The sequence below is a fragment of the Diospyros lotus genome, chromosome 8, assembly GCF_014633365.1.
Source record: "Diospyros lotus cultivar Yz01 chromosome 8, ASM1463336v1, whole genome shotgun sequence".
In the NCBI taxonomy this organism is placed as follows: domain Eukaryota; kingdom Viridiplantae; phylum Streptophyta; class Magnoliopsida; order Ericales; family Ebenaceae; genus Diospyros; species Diospyros lotus.
The window spans coordinates 9,271,928-9,292,133 of record NC_068345.1 but is presented as its reverse complement, the minus strand read 5'-3'; the positions used below and the strand labels follow the sequence as shown (position 1 = coordinate 9,292,133).

The window sequence follows — 20,206 nt, the reverse complement described above, 5'->3', positions numbered from 1 at the left end:
CAAATAGCGGCTCCTGGCAGGCTTCTAGGATGACAGTCTCCAAAGGGGAGAAGATCTGGATCCAATTGTAAGGTTGCATAACGACGCCGCCATGTGCTCAAGGGGGGAGAATGTACTAACCCAAGAGCCCAGAGAAGGGTAGTATATATTAAAGATAAGTAAGAAAGGAAACAATACCAGTTGAATACCTTTTGGGCTGAATGTAGACAAAAAAACTCCCGAGTTAAGCGTGCTTAACCTAGGGAAGCTTAAGGATGGGTGACCCTTGGGAAGTTCACATAGGCCCATCAGGATAAGTTGTCCCGGTGCTTCTTATTGCTCGATGCGGGATGTTACAGTTGCTTAGTGACACCAATTTCGTCTAGAATTACTTTTAACTTCTCAATCATTACCTCCATATACAAATCGAATACCTAGAAAGAATCCTTAAGGGAAAGAAGTCAAGAACAAGTTGAGAGCTAATAACACTAACTAATCTAAGTTTAATGTTCGGTGAGGCCTCTAGTCCAGGGTATGAAGGTATGGTCACTTCAACCTAAATGAACTTCCTACTAAATAATGCTTCTGGTCATAAATTGGAGAATGAAACCATTTAGAGTAAATTACAGAAAAGAAAACATAGTAAGTGTAATACCCCGGGAAATCCTTAAAGGTATAAATGGTATTTTATGAAGGGCATGAATGGAATTTTTGGAAAAATAAGACTATAGGGTATACTAGCACAGTTTTAATCGACAGAATCAGACAAAGAGAGTACCCCGGACCCAAGATGGCTAAGGAAAATAGAATAGTACTGATAAGTGGCTCAAGTTATGATTTTAGGTGATAAAAGAAAATGGATCGGGAACAGTTTTCGATACAGCTATCGACCGGGCTGAGAAAATCGAATCGATGTAGGGAATATCCGAAAAGTCAATGGAGCGTCTTGAAGACTTAGATTTTGTATATGAAACAGCCCTTGAGTGATTTTGGGTTGAAACAAAAAGAATTAGGGTCAAAACGATTGACTAAGGGCAATTTTCTAATTTTGCCCGAGAGAGGTCAAAAAGGTCATTTTTCATGAGTTTCGAGGGTGAAATGAGAAGTACAAAACTTGTGGGCCTTAGTGGTATTGTTAGAAAGATCAGAGGCTCAAGGAAAAGGGTAAAAATGTCAATGAAAGAAGTAAGGGGGTTGAAGTGTAATTAAGGAAACTTGGTGGTTAAACGCAAGCCAAAAATGGTCGTCGCAAATCCACTGCATGTGGAGGCTATCTCTGGCAATGGAACAGCCGAGGGAGAGATGGGGGAGGTGGTATACGGCGGTAGGAGGCTTAGGGACTAAGCCATGGCCGCTGATTGGCCGTGATCTGGCCGGTTTTCGAGTATAAAAGAGGTCGATGGTTTCAAGATTTTGGCATCAAATTCGTTGAGTTTGAGGACGAATCGAAGGTAAGGGATATAAGGATTTTGCTCCTTGGTGTGTGGGCTTCATTTTTGGAGCATTTCGGAGCGATTAGTGTGCGTTTGGAGGCTATTCAAAGGCTGGTCGGAAAGGCAAGGTGGACCGCCTCTGCCGACCTGCAACTGCCGATTTGGAGGCCTTTCCGGTGGTGTTTTGGCCGGAGATTGGTGCGGTTGGGATCGGCTTGCTAAGAGCTTCAAGGGGGTACCATTTGTTTGGCCATCGGAGCCGTTGACAGTGGTTGGAGAATTGAGTGAGATGGTGGCGTGTGGCTGCACGCGCCACACTCCACACGCAGCCACGCGCTGAGCGCGTGAAGGCATGTGAACAAGGGTGTTTGGATAATTTTTTTTCCAGTGTTTTTCTATATTTATTTTAGGAATTATTATGTTGAAAAATTTGGAAAAATGTTTAAGGAGATAATTATTTTGGAATTATCGAGGTGAAAATTGGGAGAAAAATAGAGGAAATTATGGAAAAATTGAGAAAAATAGATTTTGATACTTCTTTAATTAAATATGGTGTTTAGGGTGTGTCGTGGCTCAAGATTGAGTATAAGTACGGGTATTTGAGATTTGGCACGCAAAATAAGGTCGTGCACGTGGATCGAGGTATTCCGAATACATTCGAGATGAGTGTTCTATCTGGAAACTTGGTTTTAACTGTGAGTTGTTCACTACCCAAACTTGTTTACTATGGGTGTTTCTATCCTAAAACTTTGTATTTGTGTTACCTAAATGTGTTGTGGTTTTATGCAAAACGGTTTTATTGCATGTAAACAGTAATCGGTAACGGTCGATTTATGAGGGAGGTTCGTCCCTAAACGGTTTGCAGTTGTGCATTGCATTTTATAAAATATTGTTTATATGATGCATTGAATTGTGAAATGTGGCATTGTCTTGCGTTTTGTGTATTCGTATGGAATGTCAGCCTAAGATGTTGTCTGGATAGTGTAGCCATAATTCTCCAAAGGCATGACGGAATAATAAGGGTATCTGGTACTGATGTGCATGTCGGGATAGCCGCCTTGGTTTTCGTGCCGGGCCATTTGGTCAGAGAAGTTGCACTAGGATGACTAGGTGGTCCATATTGTGTTGTTCATGTGGGATGTCAGCGTAGAATGTTGTCTGGATAGTATAGCCATAATTCTTCAAGGGCGTGATGGAATAATAGAGGTATCTTGTGCTAGTGAGTATGCCGGGATAGCTACCTTGGTTTTCATGCCAGGCCGTTTGGTCAGGGAAGTTGCACTAGGATGATTAGGTGGTCCATGTGAAATTTTGGAGTTAGGATTATGTGGTGGTTCCTGAATGCTTAGAGTGGGAACGTAACCTCCGACATAAATGTGGTCAGTCGGGTTCCTGCGTTGATGTGACCCTCCCGGGCTGGAAGTTGGTAACGATAGTTTTCGAGATGTTAGATAGATGCGTTGACTTGCCCTCTTAAGCTAGAATCGCGTCTTGTCGATGTGTCGGTATGGTGGCATAGCTTTTAGAGAGATTGCTCTTTTTTCGTGGTAGGGTTAAGTGCTGTGGGATTCTCTTGGGCTAGGGCTTGCCGGGTTATGTTGGTTTATTTCTTGTCTTGCATTCATTCATGAAAAATGCGTTTTTGAAATCTTATTTAGATGATTCATCATCTAATATGGACTATGTCCCTGAAATATTCAAACGTTCCAAATGAAGGTAGTGGTGCGAGGGGAAAAGGGATTGCCGATGAGTGACGGCGATTAGTGGATAGTTTACTTTATGTCGTTTCAATTATGTTGCTAATTTTGATAACGTCACGTAAACGTTGGTTCGACTTTATGATATAAATAAAATGGGTTCGGTTATGACTTATTTGAGGTTTTGATCTAGCTTCCGCATTTAAAATGATGTACATGTCTTAGTTTATTAATGGTTCATAGTTGATATACTGAGAAGGTGTAACGGGATCTTCGGAGAACGATTTTGTGTTAAGTTTCTATTGTTTGGAAAAAAAATATATATCATCGAAATCTTACATTACCTAACGTCCTAGGAAGGCGAGGTGTTACAGTAAGCCAAAAGCCACTGACTTGCCGCTCAATTACCTTATGGATTTTTTTTTTTTTTCTTCATAGACCCTTTCCTGTTGGACCTTTATAGTAGATTTAGTAAACAATGATAAAATTTCAAACTTTGAAGGTTAAGCTACTCGTGCCATATTTGATGTTAAAGAAATTTGAGATCTTCGGAAAATGTTTAAAAGATAATGACAGCATGGTTCCGGATACATTCAAAAATTTGATACACAATCTGTTGTTTAATGACAGCTTCTCACAATTTCATTTTTGTTTTTTCTCAGTAAAGTTTTTCCTTACTGGATGTAGCAAAATAGACGAATGATTTGCACATCTCTTCAGCACATTTCGCTTCAAGCTCTTTAAGTAACTGCATGCATGCAATTAATTGCTTCAAAGACTTTATTCTAGGTTGCTTTTGGTGAACTTTGCAGGTGAAATTCCATCGGAGATTGGTCAGCTTGTCAATTTGGAGAAAATGAGTTTATATAGTGCATCTCTTACGGGGCATATACCATCTGTTATCTTCAACATCTCTTCATTGAAAAGAATTTATCTCGGAAACAATAGCTTGTCTGGAAATCTGCCCCTAGACCGTCATTGTGATCTCCCTTTTCTTGAAGTGCTATATCTTCATTCGAATCAACTTTCTGGCCAATTTTCGCCTGGCTTATGGGAGTGTAGAAGCCTTCGAATTCTGGCTCTGTCAACAAATAATTTCGCAGGCAGCATATCTAACAAGATTGGGAACCTTACATTACTCAGAGAGTTATACCTTGGAGAGAACAAGTTGACAGGTACGTCCGAAACTTTAGTATCTTTCTTTTAGTGGACGAACTAAACTAACATCTGAGTTTGGAAGCCACCATGGCCTCCAGGAAATAAGCCTATTTCTTTTATAGATATTGAAAATCAACCACATGCCATAACTTCTTTGAGATAATGCAACTTGGGGCAGGATATAATGTGCCCTTAGATAATGCAGGTTATCATAGAAAGGGTAACAAATCCTTAGCTCATAGAAAGGATATGCTAAAATGTCTTACAAAACGAATTTGCATGGATGCACATACTGATATTAGGTTAATCTGCAAAATGAATAGAATTCTTCATTGCTCGTGAAAGAATTTTTTTTTTTTTTATTTGAGAGTTCAAATTAAATAAGTTAACATAGACACACATATTTGATTGCTAAAATTAGATTTTTTTGCAGACTGGGGATAGAGGTCCTCGGTGCTCATCAAAGCAATTATCTGTTTTTGAGAGCTTCGATAACTAAAGTTTGGACCTCCTATATCCAAGGAGATGGAGAATACAGTAAAAAATACATTACAATGCGAACATTTAAACATGTTGTTGAACGTGTGCATCAGTAGCTGTAGGATTGCTGATATAGATGCCCTTTGACCAAGTTTTTAGGAGATTTGCTTCTCATTTTCTGTTATCTACTGGCTGTTAACTTTAGTAGCTAAAGTTTAGGAAGTTTGTTGCCTTTATTTTTGGATTTTATTTGCAAACTCATGTATCTAAGCAGAGCATAATTCAATAAAATCTTATCGCTCCAAATTTTACAACAAATTGGTATCAGAGCCGTCATATCTTAAGGGACCTTGTGAGTGTAAAAATGCAATCTGAGACATCCTTTATGGCTGCAGCACCTCCTGTGTTCGATGGAGAAAACTATCAAATGTGGGCAGTGAGGATGGAAGCCTACTTGGAAGCCAATGATCTTTGGGAAACAGTGGAAGAAGACTATGAAGTTCCACCTTTACCAGAGAATCCAACAATGGCACAGATCAGAAATCACAAAGAGAAGAAGTAGAAGAAATCCAAGGAAAAGCCTGCCTTTTTACAACAGTTTCATCAACTATCTTTACCAGGATTATGACTCTCAAGTCAACAAAGGCAATTTGGGATTTTCTCAAGAAAGAGTATGAAGGAAATGAGAAGATCAAAGGGATGCAAATGTTGAACCTAATTAGAGAGTTTGAGATGCAAAGAATGAAAGACTCAGAAACTGTGAAAGAGTATTCTGATAAGCTTCTTTACATAGCAAATAAGGTAAGGATACTTGGTGGTGAGTTTCTTGACTCTAGAATAGTTCAAAAGATTCTGGTTACTCTTCCAGAACGTTTTGAATCAACAATTTCTGCTTTGGAGAACTCAAAGGATTTGTCCAGCATCTCTTTGGCAAAATTGTTGAATGCTCTTCAGGCACAAGAGCAGAGAAGACTTATGAGGCAAGAAGGAGCGGTTGAAGGGGCTTTACAGGCCAAATTGCAGACCAAGGGAAAGAAGAAGCAGGGAAAGAAAGGAAGTGTTGATCAGCCTTGCAATTCAATCACACCTAGGGGAGCAGACAAATCAAATTATCCTCTATGCCAGCGCTGTGGAAAAAAAGGTCATTCTCCTTTTAAGTGTTGGAGGAGACCTGATGTGAAGTGCCATAAGTGCCAGCAATTAGGTCATATTGCTAAGATCTGCAAGAACAAAACTCAACAGCAGCAGGCAAGTACACAAGTAGCAGATCAACAAGAGCAAGAGCAGGAACAATTGTTTGTAGCTACCTGTTTTTCCAGTGTCAGTTCTGAAGAAAGTTGGTTGGTGGACAGTGGTTGTACTAATCACATGACAAATGATGAGGAGCTATTTCAAGAACTAAGTAAGTCAACTACCAGTAAAGTCAGAATTAGAAATGGTGAACTCATTAAAGGAAAGGGAACTGTAGCCATTGAAAGTTGCACAGGTACAAAATTAATTTCTGATGTTTTGTATGTACCTGATATTGATCAAAACTTGCTAAGTGTGGGACAATTAGTTGAGAAGGGATTTAAAGTCATCTTTGAAAATAAGTAATGTTTGATCAAGGATGCCAATGACAAGGAAGTTTTCAGAATCAAAATGAGAGGTAAAAGTTTCTCACTTGATCCAATGAAGGAGGAACAAGTAGCTTATCCAGTAACTGTAAACAATACAGAGATCTGGCATAAGAGGTTAGGTCATTTTCATCATACAGCAATCTTATCTATGCAAAGGAAGCAGTTGTTTTAGGGATTGCCTCATCTTGAAGCTGATATGCCAAATTGCAAGGCTTGTCAGTTGGGCAAGCAAACAAGATTATCCTTCTCACAGTCAATTTGGAGGGCAACTGAGAAGCTGAAACTCATCCACACTGATCTGGCTGGACCTCAGAGAACTCCTTCACTTAAAGGGAGTAAATATTACATAGTTTTCATTGATGACTTCACTCGAATGTGTTGGATTTATTTTCTCAGGTTTAAGTCAGAAGTTGCAGGAGTTTTTTTTAAATTCAAGCAATGGATTGAGAACCAAAGTGGTTGCAAGATTCAAGTTCTAAGGTCTGACAATGGAAAAGAATATACTTTAGAACAATTTAACTTGTTTTGTGATGAAGCAGGTATTGAGCATCAACTCACTACACCATACACTCCATAGCAAAATGGAGTGAGTGAGAGGAAGAACAGAACAATTGTGGAAATGGTTCGGTGCATGCTCTATGAAAAAGGATTGCCTAAGGAGTATTGGGCAGAGGCTGCAAACACTGCAGTATTTCTACTAAACAGACTTCCGACCAAAGCTGTAAATGGGAAGACTCCTTTTGAGGCCTGGTATGGTTACAAGCCCTCTTTGCAAAATTTTAAAGTGTTTGGATGCTTGTGCTTTACTCATGTGCCACAGATTAAAAGAGACAAGCTAGACAAGAAAGCTGAGCCTGGCATCTTTGTGGGATATAGCTTAATATCCAAGGCTTACAGAGTTTTCCAACCTCACACGAGGAAAATTCTGATAAGTAGGGATGTGCACTTTATGGAGAATGAGCAATGGAGCTGGAAAGATGCAGAAAAGAAACTAATTGCTGATCCTTTACAAAATCAGGATGAGTTAGTTGATGATCCTCCTATAAGAGGAACTAGATTTCTCTCTGATATTTATCAGAGATGCAACGTTGCAATTCTTGAACCTGCAGGGTATTGGGAAGCTGAAAAAGATCACAAATGGAGGGCTGCAATGCAGGAGGAGCTCTCCATGATTGAAAAAAATCAAACCTGGAAACTTGTTGAAAGGCCTGAACACCGAAAGGTGATTGGAGTCAAGTGGGTGTTTAGAACAAAGCTAAACGTAGATGGCTCAATTAACAAACACAAAGCAAGGCTAGTGGTAAAAGGGTATGCTCAAGTTTCTGGTGTGGATTTTTTTGATACATTTGCTCCTGTTGCAAGGCTAGACACAATCAAGTTGTTGTTAGCCATTGCAACACAAAAAGGATGGACAATCTACCAACTTGATGTGAAATCAGCATTTCTAAATGGATTTCTAGAGGAAGAAATATATGTAGATCAACCTGAAGGTTTTGCTATGAAATGACATGAGAACAAGGTTTATCTATTGAAGAAGGCTTTGTATGGTTTAAAATAGGCCCCAAGGGCTTGGTACAGCAGGATTGATGAGCATCTATTAGACTTAGGCTTTGTTAAAAGCCTTAGTGAGTCAACTTTGTATATCAAAGGTGATCAAGCTAATTTTATCATGATCTCTTTATATGTTGATGATCTCCTAGTTACAGGTAACAATACTGAACTTGTACAACAGTTTAAAGAAGACATGATGCAAGTCTTTGAGATGACTGACTTGGGAGAAATGACTTACTTCCTTGGAATGGAGATTAAGCAGGAAAAGAATGAAATTTTCATCTGTCAAAGGAAGTATGCAAAAGAGATCCTAAAGAAATTCAACATGGAAAATTGTAAAAGCATAGGTACTCCAATGTGTCAAAAGGAGAAGTTGTGTAAGGATGATGGAGCTAAACAAGCAGATGAAACTCTTTACAGAAGTTTAATTTGCTGCTTAATGTATCTCACAGCAACAAGACCAGATATCTTGTATGTTGTAAGTGTACTATCAAGTTTCTTGAATTGTGCAAGTGAAAGTCATTTTAAAGCAGTAAAAAGGGTTCTAAGGTATGTCAAGGGGACCTTAAGTTATGGTATCAAGTTCAGTACATGTCAGAGTTTCAAGCTGCAAGGTTACTCAGACAGTGATTGGGCAGGGTCTTTAGATGACATGAAAAGTACCATAGGCTACTGTTTCAGCTTTGGATCAGGTGTATTCTCTTGGTGTTCAAAAAAACAAGAAATTGTTGCACAATCAACAGCTGAAGCAGAGTTTATAGCAACCACAGCAGCTATTAATCAGGCCTTATGGCTAAAAAAAATTCTAATTGATTTGCACTTGGAGCAAGGAATGAAAACAGAGGCGATGGTGGACAACCAGGAAGCCATAGCCATCTCTAACAATCCAGTTTTTCATGGAAAAACAAAGCATTTTAGTATAAAATTGTTCTTTCTCAGAGATGTTCAAAAGGATGGTACAGTGTGTTTGAAGTATTGCAAAACTGAAAACCAGCAAGCTGATATCTTTACTAAAGCTCTTTCTAGAAGCAGGTTTGAGTTTTTAAGAGAGAAACTTGGAATCTTCACCCACTGATGCAAGGAGGAGTGTTGAACATGTGCATCAGTAGTTGTAGGATTGTTGATATAGATGCCCTTTAACCAAGTTTTTAGGATATTTGCTTCTCATTTTCTGTTATCTACTGGCTGTTAACGTTAGTAGCTAAAGTTTAGGAAGTTTGTTGCCTTTATTTCTGGATTTTATTTGCAAACTCATGTATTTAAGCAGAGCATAATTCAATAAAATCTGATTGCTCCAAATTTTACAACACATGTAAAGGGTGAGTCAAATATCATTAGCTATGGTTCTCACTACTTCTACAAAGAGGTCAAGTAATGGTTATTTTGCAAATAGGAAGATAGTTTTATTTTTGTTACAACTATTTTTCATTCGTTTGTTTGGATCGTGCAACAGGTGTTACCGTAAGACACTAGGACAGTTGTTCCCTGAGTGGTATCGATAAAGGGGTTGTGTTCACTAGTGCTTGAACAAACTTCTAGTAGCAAAAAGTATCGAGATAGTTCTCATCTTACCTAGAACAGCTCTGCCTTTTTTTACTAGAACTAGACTGATCAAGCACGCTATTCACAATCTTGGCAGGTGCATTACCAGAAGAAATTGGGACCCTTAATCTTGAGACATTGAGCATTAGCAGTGCAAGCTTAACTGGCTCAATTCCCTTTCAAATCTTCAACGCATCAAGAGCAAAGGTCATTGACCTGGCTGACAATCAGCTCTCAGGTTACCTTCCATCTTTCCTTGGCCTCAGGCTTCCCAATCTTGAAAAGCTTTACCTAGACCGTAATAAACTCAGTGGGATTATCCCAGGCTCTATTGGCAATGCCTCCAAGCTTACAATGCTAGAGATGAGGGACAACTCATTTAGAGGCTCCATACCCGATACAGTTGGTAATCTAAGGCTCCTGGATTGTCTCGATCTTTCTGAAAATAATCTGACCAGGGAGTCTTCTACTCTTGAATTAAGGTTTTTTACATCTCTAGCAAATTGCAGACGTTTAAAACATCTGGTAATATCATTAAATCAATTCAATGGCATCATCCCTGCTTCAATTGGCAATCTCTCCACTTCGCTTCTGGAGTTGGAAGCATTTGGTTGCAAACTTATGGGGGAGATTCCCAGTGGCATTGGTAACTTGAGCAGCTTGGGGTTCATAAGGTTAGATAGCAATGAATTGACAGGCTTTATCCCAAGAACAATTGGAAGGTTGCAGCACCTGCAACGCTTGCATCTTGATCACAATAAGCTGGAAGGATTCATTCCCAATGATTTTTGTCGGTTGAATAATTTGGGAGAGTTGTTTCTAAGCGATAATAAGCTCTACGGACAGATACCCCCATGCTTGGGTGAACTTAAATCCCTAAGACAGATCTACTTGGATTCCAACAATTTGACTTCTGCAATTCCTTCAACCTTGTGGGGCCTTAAAGATCTCGTTGGTTTAAGTCTATCCTCAAATTCTCTTAGTGGCTATATACCACTTGATGTTGAGCATATGAAGGTAATAACAGAATTAGACTTGTCTTGGAATCAGTTATCGGGCAATATCCCAAGTACCATTGGAGGAGCACAAACATTAGAAATTCTCTCCTTGGCACAAAATAACCTACGAGGGCCTATTCCCGAGTCACTGGGAAACTTGATCAACTTGGAATTTTTGGATCTCTCCAATAACAATTTATCTGGAGGCATTCCTACCTCATTAGAGGCACTCAGGTATCTTCAGTATTTAAATGTGTCCTTCAATAGATTGCAAGGAAAAATTCCCACTGGAGGACTTTTTGCAAACTCCACAGCTCAATCATTTATGCACAACTATGGACTGTGTGGTGCCCCTAGATTGCAAGTCCCACCATGCAAAACTAGAAGCCTTCAGTATCGAATTCTGCAAGTACTGAAATACGTTTTACCTGTACTTGCATCTATAATTCTTGTGGTGTCGGTTCTCATACTTGTTTGGCTAAGAAATCGAAAAGTCAAAACACAATCACAAACTCCAGAAGATTCACGCCCTGCTGAGTGGAGAGTGGTCTCATATCAAGAACTCTACCGGGCAACAAATGGGTTCGGTGAAAGCAGCCTACTTGGTAATGGAGGTTTTGGTCGTGTATATGAAGGAACACTGTTGAATGGGATGAACGTCGCTATCAAGGTCTTCAACCTGCAAATAGAAGGAGCATTCAAGAGTTTCGATGCTGAATGTGAAGTAATGTGCAAAATCCGCCATAGAAACCTCGTCAAAATCATTACCAGCTGCAGTAATGTGGATTTCAAAGCGTTGGTCTTGGAGAATATGCCCAAAGGGAGCCTTCAGAAGTGGCTATATTCTGGCACTTGTTTTCTGGATTTCCTGCAGAGATTAAACATAATGATCGATATTGCATTAGCAGTCGAATATCTTCATCATGGCCTTTCAACGCCCATTATTCATTGTGATCTGAAGCCGAGCAACGTCCTGCTAGACGAAGATATGGTTGCCCACGTGAGTGACTTTGGTACCGGCAAACTTCTGGGCAAAGGAGAATACATGGCACTAACCAAGACCCTGGCTACGGTTGGATACATGGCACCGGGTAATGCTTCTTCCCCATTTCATATTTGCATTATCTTGTTTCTGGTCAATTTGTTCTGTTTCCATTTCCATCCTTAACTTGCTTTGGATTAATTGACGTTACAAAGACAAGTTTACATCCTTATTATATATATGAGTAGAGTATGGAACGGAAGGAATGGTATCCACAAGCGGTGATGTCTACAGCTATGGAGTCATGTTGATGGAAGTATTCACAAGGAAGAAGCCCACGGATGAAATGTTTGCTGAAGAAATGAGTCTCAAGTCTTGGGTGAATCAATCGCTGAATGGGGGCTCAATGCTTGAAGCCATGGATGCCAGTTTGATTGAACAAGAAGATCCACATTTGTCTGCAAAGGAGCTTTGCGTGTCATCTGTCATGCAATTGGCCATGGATTGTGTGAAGGATCTGCCCAGGGAGAGGATCAACATGAAGGACGTTGTGGCTACACTTCACAAAATCAGACTCGGCTTTCTCTCAAATGTTAGAGAAGGCAACACTCTTTGAGGAGTGAGACCAAACAAATGCAATTAAGTATGGCGAGCAAATTAAATAATGTAACAATATGAAGATTATGCTTATAATAATAGTTTATGATGACTTTTTATATTTAAAAAGGTCGTATAATCATAATATTATTAATACTATTAAACACACTTTCTTTTAATACACGTGACAAATAATCACTCACCAAAATAGTTAAATAAGTAATTTGTCCTTGAATTTACACCTAAACATATTAAGATCTATCTTAAGAATCATAATTTGATGCTTGTGGCAAAATGAAGAAACCTCAACTCATACCCTAATTTCATGTGACAAATCATAAATGGCTTAAACTTTATATTATATTAAATACCATCACATAATACAGACCTTGCACAGAAGAATCCCCCAAAAAAGGCCCTGCCCCATCAAGAAAAGGAAAACATTGAATTTGAAAACGAAAATTAAAAATTAAAGGACTTTGTCAAACAAAATCTAATAATGCTCTTACCACTATAATTTTATTTAATGTTTAATTATTCCAAAGTTGCTTACCAAGTGAAGATCTCAAGTTGAGGGCCGACCAACCCTAAAGCCATTTATGCGGCCGCATAAGCCCCAAATATTAGAAGACCCCTCATTTTAAAAATTTATAATATATATTATATTATGTTTTTAATAATTTTTTTTTTTATTTTCACTTCTCCATTTTTCAATTTTTAACTTGGCCCAATCCCAAATCTCAATTCTCATCATCCCAAATCCCAATTTTTAACCTGACGGCGATGGACAAGCAGTTCTTGCTTGGGCATCACTGGCCGAAAAGTGACGCAATCACTGCAGCGCTACCGAGGAAGCTAGACTTGCAAGTGAAGTGGGAGTCGCCGCCCCTGTCAGTGAAGCAACCTCCTGCTGGTGAGCCGAGCCCGCAGTGGCGCAGTTGCTGGGGCATCCCCGAGTCCTAGTCAAGGGACCAGACAACGGCGTCGCTGCTTTGAAGGTCACATCTATATTATTTTTGTTGAAATTTTATTGTCAATTAAGAGATTATTATACTTTGTAGTTGAATGAATTTTATTTTTTTTATTTAATAAAATGATAAAATGTTGTGTAAAAATATGTATTATTTATTTTTTATAAAAAAAATAATATTCTTAAAGACCTCGATAAAATTTTTCGCTTAAAACCCCCAACTTCGTTGGACCGGCTCTACTCAAGTTAAAAGCTCCTTTAACTAGTAGTAAACGAATTTAACTGAAAAAGTCATTTGTGTAATATGTATCAAGTTATTCAATGGAGGTAATTTTCACTAAATGAGATGTCTAGAACAAATTACTTATTTTATATCAGCGGACTATTAGAAAGATTTTGGCTTAATAAACTCATAAGTTATCTTTAGATAGTATTTTTATGTAAGAATCCGTAATGTTAAAAGTGATCATATTAGGACCAACCTATACGCCCTACCATGTGGTTACGGGCTAAAAAATTGTTGCGAGATTAACTTTAGGTCTAATTGAGATATAAATTTTTTGGACCAATGAAGATGTCAGGGATTTAAAGAAATGAGATTTGTCACGATCTAGTTCCATATCAATAGTCTATTAGAAGATCTTGTATAAATTACTTGATTTTATGAGCCCACAAATCATCTTAAGCTAACACTCTTTGGTATACTGAGTACCTAAGTAACAATCCTCTAATTCAAGGTTTTAACTCTGAGCATATATTAATGGGCTAAAGCTCAACGGCTCCAAAAGGCCACAATCAGAAATTTGTAAGCACACATAGATGCATTCAATTAACTCACAAATCACAACACACTGATTGCTGTTAAGAGACTTTCATGCTTGAACCTAATTTGATACAAAAGAATGACTCCAAAGCTATATACATTTCCCACCATTTGTCACCCTCATTGTGTATGCATATTATGTGAACTAGAGAAGCAAAAGATTTATTATTTATCAAATTGGGGCTTAGAGAAATATTTTGGATGAACATTTGCTGATGTGGTATTACTTAAAATTATAAGAATACCCCTACGCATTAGTAGTCTCGCTCGTCATGTGGATTGTCCGAGAGATTGATACGTGACAAGTCCACAAACCAGAGCGGAGTTCGAAAAATCCGGACTGAACCGCGAGACCCTTTCCAACTTGGCCGAAGTCCTCGGGAGTCGTGCTTGCCCATCTAGGGTACCCCGTAACGGACCTGCCTATAAAAAGTAGAGGTCCTCACCAGGTATAACAGACTCTTCAGCTCTTACATTTTCTTCTACCTATATTTACTCTACTGACTTGAGTGTCGGAGTCTACCCCGGGGGACCCTAGTCCCACCACTCCGTTGTCTTGCAGGTTACATTCCCGAAGTCGGACATCGCTAAGTTCGAAGTCGCTACTCCCGAGGCTTGATTCTAGAGGCAGCACGTGGTGATCGGTCTCAAATACCATCATCATTTGGCGCTCACCATGGGGCCAACGTCCATACTCACCAGCCTCTTCTTTCCCTGACTCGTGCTTCAGACTTCCACTCCTCACCTCGAACCTCGGTCTTCCCACAAGTGTCAATGATTTTTGCTCCTTGCCATAACTAACCGCATGGCTCCCCGAAAAGACGTGACCCATAGCCAAGCTGGTGCCAATCTAGAGGCCTCGACGCAAGGAGAGAATCCACCGCCTTCAGCCAATCCAATGCCAGAGGATCGACTCACCAGGCTAGAAAATCAGGTCCAACAATTAACTGAGTTGTTGACTGGCTATCTACACCAGAATGAACAGCATTGTCCGCAGGTGCCCTCTTAGTGAGAGGAGCACCAGTCAACTCCTCCTACTCAGGAGCCTTGTCAATCTCGCCAGTCGGACCAGGAAATCCATCCTTCTGAGGCGGCAAGATCTACTTCTTCCCCCTCAGGGGAAGGAGGGACCTCGCAGGAGAGGCGGTTGCATTTTTTGGAAAGGCAAGTCCAAGAACTCAAGAAAGGAAAGGAAAAGCTACCCCACTTCGGTTCTAACCAACCCCTGAGTAAGAGCATCATGGCAGAGGTTCCTCCGGAGAGGTTTCGTATCCCATTCATCAAGCTCTATGACAGAAGCACAGACCCCTATGATCATGTAGAGCTTTTCTCTTCTCACATGCTAGTGCATTCGGCGTCAGGCGCGATGTGGTGCCAGGCCTTTTCGGCTACTTTGGGAGGTCATGCCTGGACTTGGTACTCTTTCCTTCCCCATCGTTCCATCAATAGCTAAGGAGAGCTAAAGACCTGTTTCCTAGCCCATTACGCTCCCTTGAAGCGCCATCGGAAGTCTTCTATGGCTCTGGTTAACGTCAAGCAAAACCAAGGTGAGTCCCTAAGGGATTTTGTGTCTAGGTTTAATGAGGAGGCGTTGAGCATCGACGAGTTTGATCAGCGGATTGCAATGGTGGCTCTTCAAAATGGCTTGAGGGCTGGGCCATTCGCTTAGTCCTTGGCCAAGACTTCACCTCATACTTTCACATAAGTCTTTACCCGGGCTAATAAATACATCAATGTTGAAGAGATGATGAAGGTGAAGCGGGCTGAATAACCTGAGAGAAAGGAAAGAGAAAAGAGAAGAAAAAGGCAGTGGTGGAACAAAAGACGGACTATCGCCCCTCCTAAGCTCAAGATCGCCTGGGTTTTGGGGGTGCTCGTGGAAACTCGATGAGTTACACTCCCCTCAACACTAGTCAAGTAGAGATTCTACTAGCACTAGAGGATAAGGATTATCTACGGCTTTCTCCCCCACTGAAGTCTCCACCCAACACTCGAAGAAAAAAAGAAGTATTGTCAATTCCACCGTGACGATGGTTATAATACAGAGGAGTGGACTGCATCCAGTTGAAAGAAGAAATTTAGGAGCTTATCAACCGGGGTTACCTCCAGGATTTCGTTGGTCAAGGAGGTGCGATCTCGAGCAGAGTAGAGTCCAAGCTGAAGCATAGGGAGAGGTCTCCTACTCGTGATCACTTTCGAGAGCAAAGTAGAACACTGCCTCAGAGAAAAGGAAAATAACCCGCCAAGGAAGGAGGAAAAAAGTTTATCTTGTACACGTTGGCTGCAGGAACAGTTCCAAGGCCTCAAGATAATTGGTTGGGGGCCCATAATAGGTTAGACTCGACCACTCCCAAGAGTGCAGTAAAGGAGAATATGGTCATCACTTTCTTAGAGGAGGATCTTCCGAGCTATCCCAACTATTCATACCCTCTGGTGATCACTGCTCAGGTAGGCGAGTGGGAGATGAGGTGAATTCTTGTGGATCCGGGTAGCTCTTCGAAGATTCTCTACAAAAGGGTGTTCCTAGGGATGGGGTTCACGCTCGATCAGCTGAGGCCAGTCCGAGTCCCATTGGTTGGTTTTGATGGAATGGTGATTCATTCGGAGGGGTTGATTTAGCAGCCCCTGATGGTCGGTAGTGGCTCTCACAAATCCTAGGTGATGCTGGATTTTTTGGTTGCTAATGTACCCTCAGCATACAATATGATCCTTGGTAGGTCTGGGTTTAATGCTCTGAGGGCAGTACTGAGCACGTATCACATGGTGTTGAAATTCCCTACTTCGGGTGGGATTGGTAAGGTAAGAGGAGACCAACAGCAGGCTAGGGAATGCTACGTGACCTCCTTGAATGCCATTATTGCCAAGGGGTCAGAGTCAGACTCAAGACCGAGTCAGGATGTTGTCCCTCAAGTTGGTCAGGGCCAGATGAAGCTGGAACAAGTGAGAGCCCCAAGTATAGAAGCAGGTCAAAGGCCGGTAAGGGGGGTGGGACAGTTCCACTACCCCTTCTGGTGTGGTCACCAGTTTCATCTTGGAGGGTCCGAAAAAGCCTAAGACCTCAAAGCCGGTGGACGAGCTCGAGGAAGTTCCGCTGGGGGAAGAGCCCAATCGAATAGTGTAAATCAGTTATGTAACACCTCTTTTTTGAGCGCGTTATAACTCAGGACAATTCTGGAATAATTTTTTTTTTTTAATACTACTAAAACTAAGACTAAACTATATCATTACTCTTATCCATCCCAAAATTTTCATTTATTTATCTCCAAAGAGAATCATCATAAATATCAAATGCGAAAGCTAGAATCGAACCTAACATCATAACATTAATCATAAATCAGTTCTTACATCACGGGATAAGTTTAGAAACATCAATACATAAGTTCTCAACATAACATGAAACATGACATACGTTTTTTTTTCCATCATAACTTGAAAACATAACATATCATAACTTAAAGCATAACATAACACGACTGATACATGATCGGGTCCTTATACAGGAACTAAATGTAGAAATTAACTTCATAATGCCTTGCGTCTTTACAATTCATCCGTTTCTATGTCTTCGCTGCAAACCTCATCTAGAACGTTTGAATGTTCCAAGGGCAAGACCCACATTAGATGATGAATCATCTAAGTAAGAGTACATCATAATTCATATGTATGAATGCAATGCACATAACATCATAACTCTCATGTTTGGGTCGACTGCACCTTAAAATTACCAGCCATTTTTACAGTCTTCTTGCCAGACTGGGGTGTATGGGTGCACCCTTGGCAAAAGCAACGGCGCCAGTACCTAATCCCAAACCCATGCAACGTATGACTGTGAATCTCATCATGCTCATATGCATTCTTTGTCATCAATACATATAAATGCAATCCACATGACATGTTCACATCGAGACATGACAACATGATGAAAATATTTATATAAAATCAAGTTTTGGTGAAACCACTTACAAGCTATTTTCATAAACTAAATCTAGTTGAATAGTACCAGTTACCTTGTAAAAAGATAATTTTGCCCCTAGCGTAATTTTGCTTCAAAATTTGCGTCGGACTTCCAATTGTGCTCAATTATGAATCTTGACATACCCTAGCACCATAATTACTTAAAAAAATCAAATTTCTAATTTATCTCTAATTTTTCTAATTTCTCCAATTTCCTCCTATTATTTCCTCAAAATTATAAAATAAATACTTTTTCATAAAATTTTCTCAATTTCTCTTCACAATAATTCCTAAAATAATATTCCTAAACCCCAAAAATTTCCTCATAATTTTTAAAATCCATGTTCTATTTATTTCTCATTTTCTCTTTGATTTTCAAGCATCTATTGCCTCAAAAATCCATAATAAATACTAATCATGTATTTCTCTTCCAATTTCACCATAAAAAATTCTAAAATATCATTCTAATATTTCTGGAATTTTTAAAGAAATTTTTGAAGATAACTTACTTTCCCGCTGAATGATTCGGTATTCTTCTATACTGCGATGAAGTCTTGATTTGCGTATTCAACGCCTTTTGCCAATTTTCACACGAACTACTAAACCCAATCTATAGGATTTTTCTAGAAATGTTTGGTATTTTTCTCTATATTCTTTCTTTCTCTTTCTCTTTCTCAAATCTCTCCCTTACTCTCAAATCCTTCTTTCTTACAACCTTTCTCTTTCTAATTCAAGTCCTCCAACCTTTCAAGTTTCCTCTATTTATAGAGGTTGAATTAAGTTTAGTATAATTGTAGTGATCCACTATTTTTTATTATTTTATCATATTTTTTAATTATTTTTCACTAAATCTCACTCATAATCTTTAATTATTTGTCCATACTCTACTTTATCTTCCACATTTCTCCATTAATTCACCCATTATCTTTGATTATTTGGTCACACTCTACTTTGTCTCCCACATTTCTTCATTAATTGATCCATTATATTTGATTATTTGTCCACACCATATTTTGTCTCCCACATTTCTCCATTAATTCACCCATTATCTTTGATTATTTGTTCACACCATATTTTGTCTCCCACATTTCTCCATTAATTCACCCATTATCTTTGATTATTTGTCCACACTCTACTTTGTCTCCACATTTCTCCATTATTTCACCCACTATCTTTAATTATTTTTTACTTTAATTATTTTTCAACTAAATCTCATTTTGAATAGACTATTCTTTCATTTAGTCTATAAATTTAAGCCCACTTTCTTATACTACTAACTCTAAGCCCATTTACTTAGCCTTTCATTTCTCAACTTAACCCACTAACTATAAGCCCATTTACTTAGCCTTTTTTTTTTATTTAGCCCACTAATTCTAAGCTCATTTACTTAACATTTCTTTTTTTTTTTTTAACTTAACCTACTAACTCTAAGCCTATTTACTTAACATTTCATTTTTCAACTTAGCCCACTAACTATAAACCCATTAGTTTTCTCAATTATAATCTCTAATGGATGTCCAAAAAAAATATTTTAAATACAAAAATTAATTACTATTATTTTCAAAATACTAGGATATTACATTCTCCTCTCCTTACAAAAGTTTCGTCCTCGAAATTTGTTTATTCTACATCCATTCTACCTATTGATTCTTCAAACAAAAATGAAAAATTACTTCTCATTTCCGTTTCTCGTTCCCATGTTAACTCCTCGCTTATTGGATTCCTTCACAACACTTGTACCAGTGGTATGGTCTTGTTCCTTAGCACTTGATCTCTTCGATCCAAAATTTTAACTGGTCTCTCGAGATAAGAAAGATTTTCCTGTATTTCGACGGCTTCAGATGGCATTACTTGAGATGGATATGGCTCATGTCTTCAAAGCTGCAACACATGGAACACATCATGTAGATTGGATAAGGTCATTGGCAAAGTAAGTCGATAAGCCACCAGGCTGATTCTTTCTATGATGTCGTATGGTCCAATATATCTGGGACTTAACTTACCTTTCTTGTGGCCCTGAGTTATCTTCCTTAGAGGAGATAACTTCAATTACACTTTGTCGCCGACTTAAAATTCTAAGTCTCTTCGTCTGACATCAGCATAAGACTTTTGTCGACTTTGAGCCTTTCTGATTCTATCTTTTATGGTCTTTATCTTGTCGGTAGTTATCTGTACTATCTCAGGACCTAATACTTGTCGTTTGCCAACTTCAGTCCAACATACTGGGGATCTACACTTGCGTCCATATAACGCTTCATAGGGAGCCATACCAATACTACTGTGATGACTATTATTATAGGCGAACTCCACTAATGGTAGGTGTTCTTCCCAACTTCCTGAAAAATCTAGAGCACATGCTCTCAGCATATCTTCTAGGGTCTGAATGGTTCTTTCTGATTGACCATCAGTTTGGGAATGGTAGG

The 20,206-nt window shown here is 39.2% G+C and overlaps 1 protein-coding gene across 4 annotated transcripts in view; it reads left to right on the top strand.

Annotated features, from left to right (window-relative positions):
* Positions 1 to 12,111, top strand: part of LOC127807151 (probable LRR receptor-like serine/threonine-protein kinase At3g47570) — a 32,735-nt gene extending 20,624 nt beyond the window's left edge. For 2 of the 4 annotated variants that reach the window (XM_052344803.1, XM_052344804.1), the window contains 3 exons: positions 3,922 to 4,284; positions 9,557 to 11,548; positions 11,688 to 12,110. In XM_052344803.1, coding sequence (XP_052200763.1) covers positions 3,922 to 4,284; positions 9,557 to 11,548; positions 11,688 to 12,055 — 2,723 coding nt within the window. In that variant the 3' untranslated portion in view covers positions 12,056 to 12,110. Of the gene's footprint in view, positions 1 to 3,921; positions 4,285 to 9,556; positions 11,549 to 11,687 lie in introns of all 4 variants that reach the window. The other 2 variants (XM_052344805.1, XM_052344802.1) reach the window with 2 other exon arrangements.
* Positions 12,112 to 20,206: the final 8,095 nt, after the last annotated feature.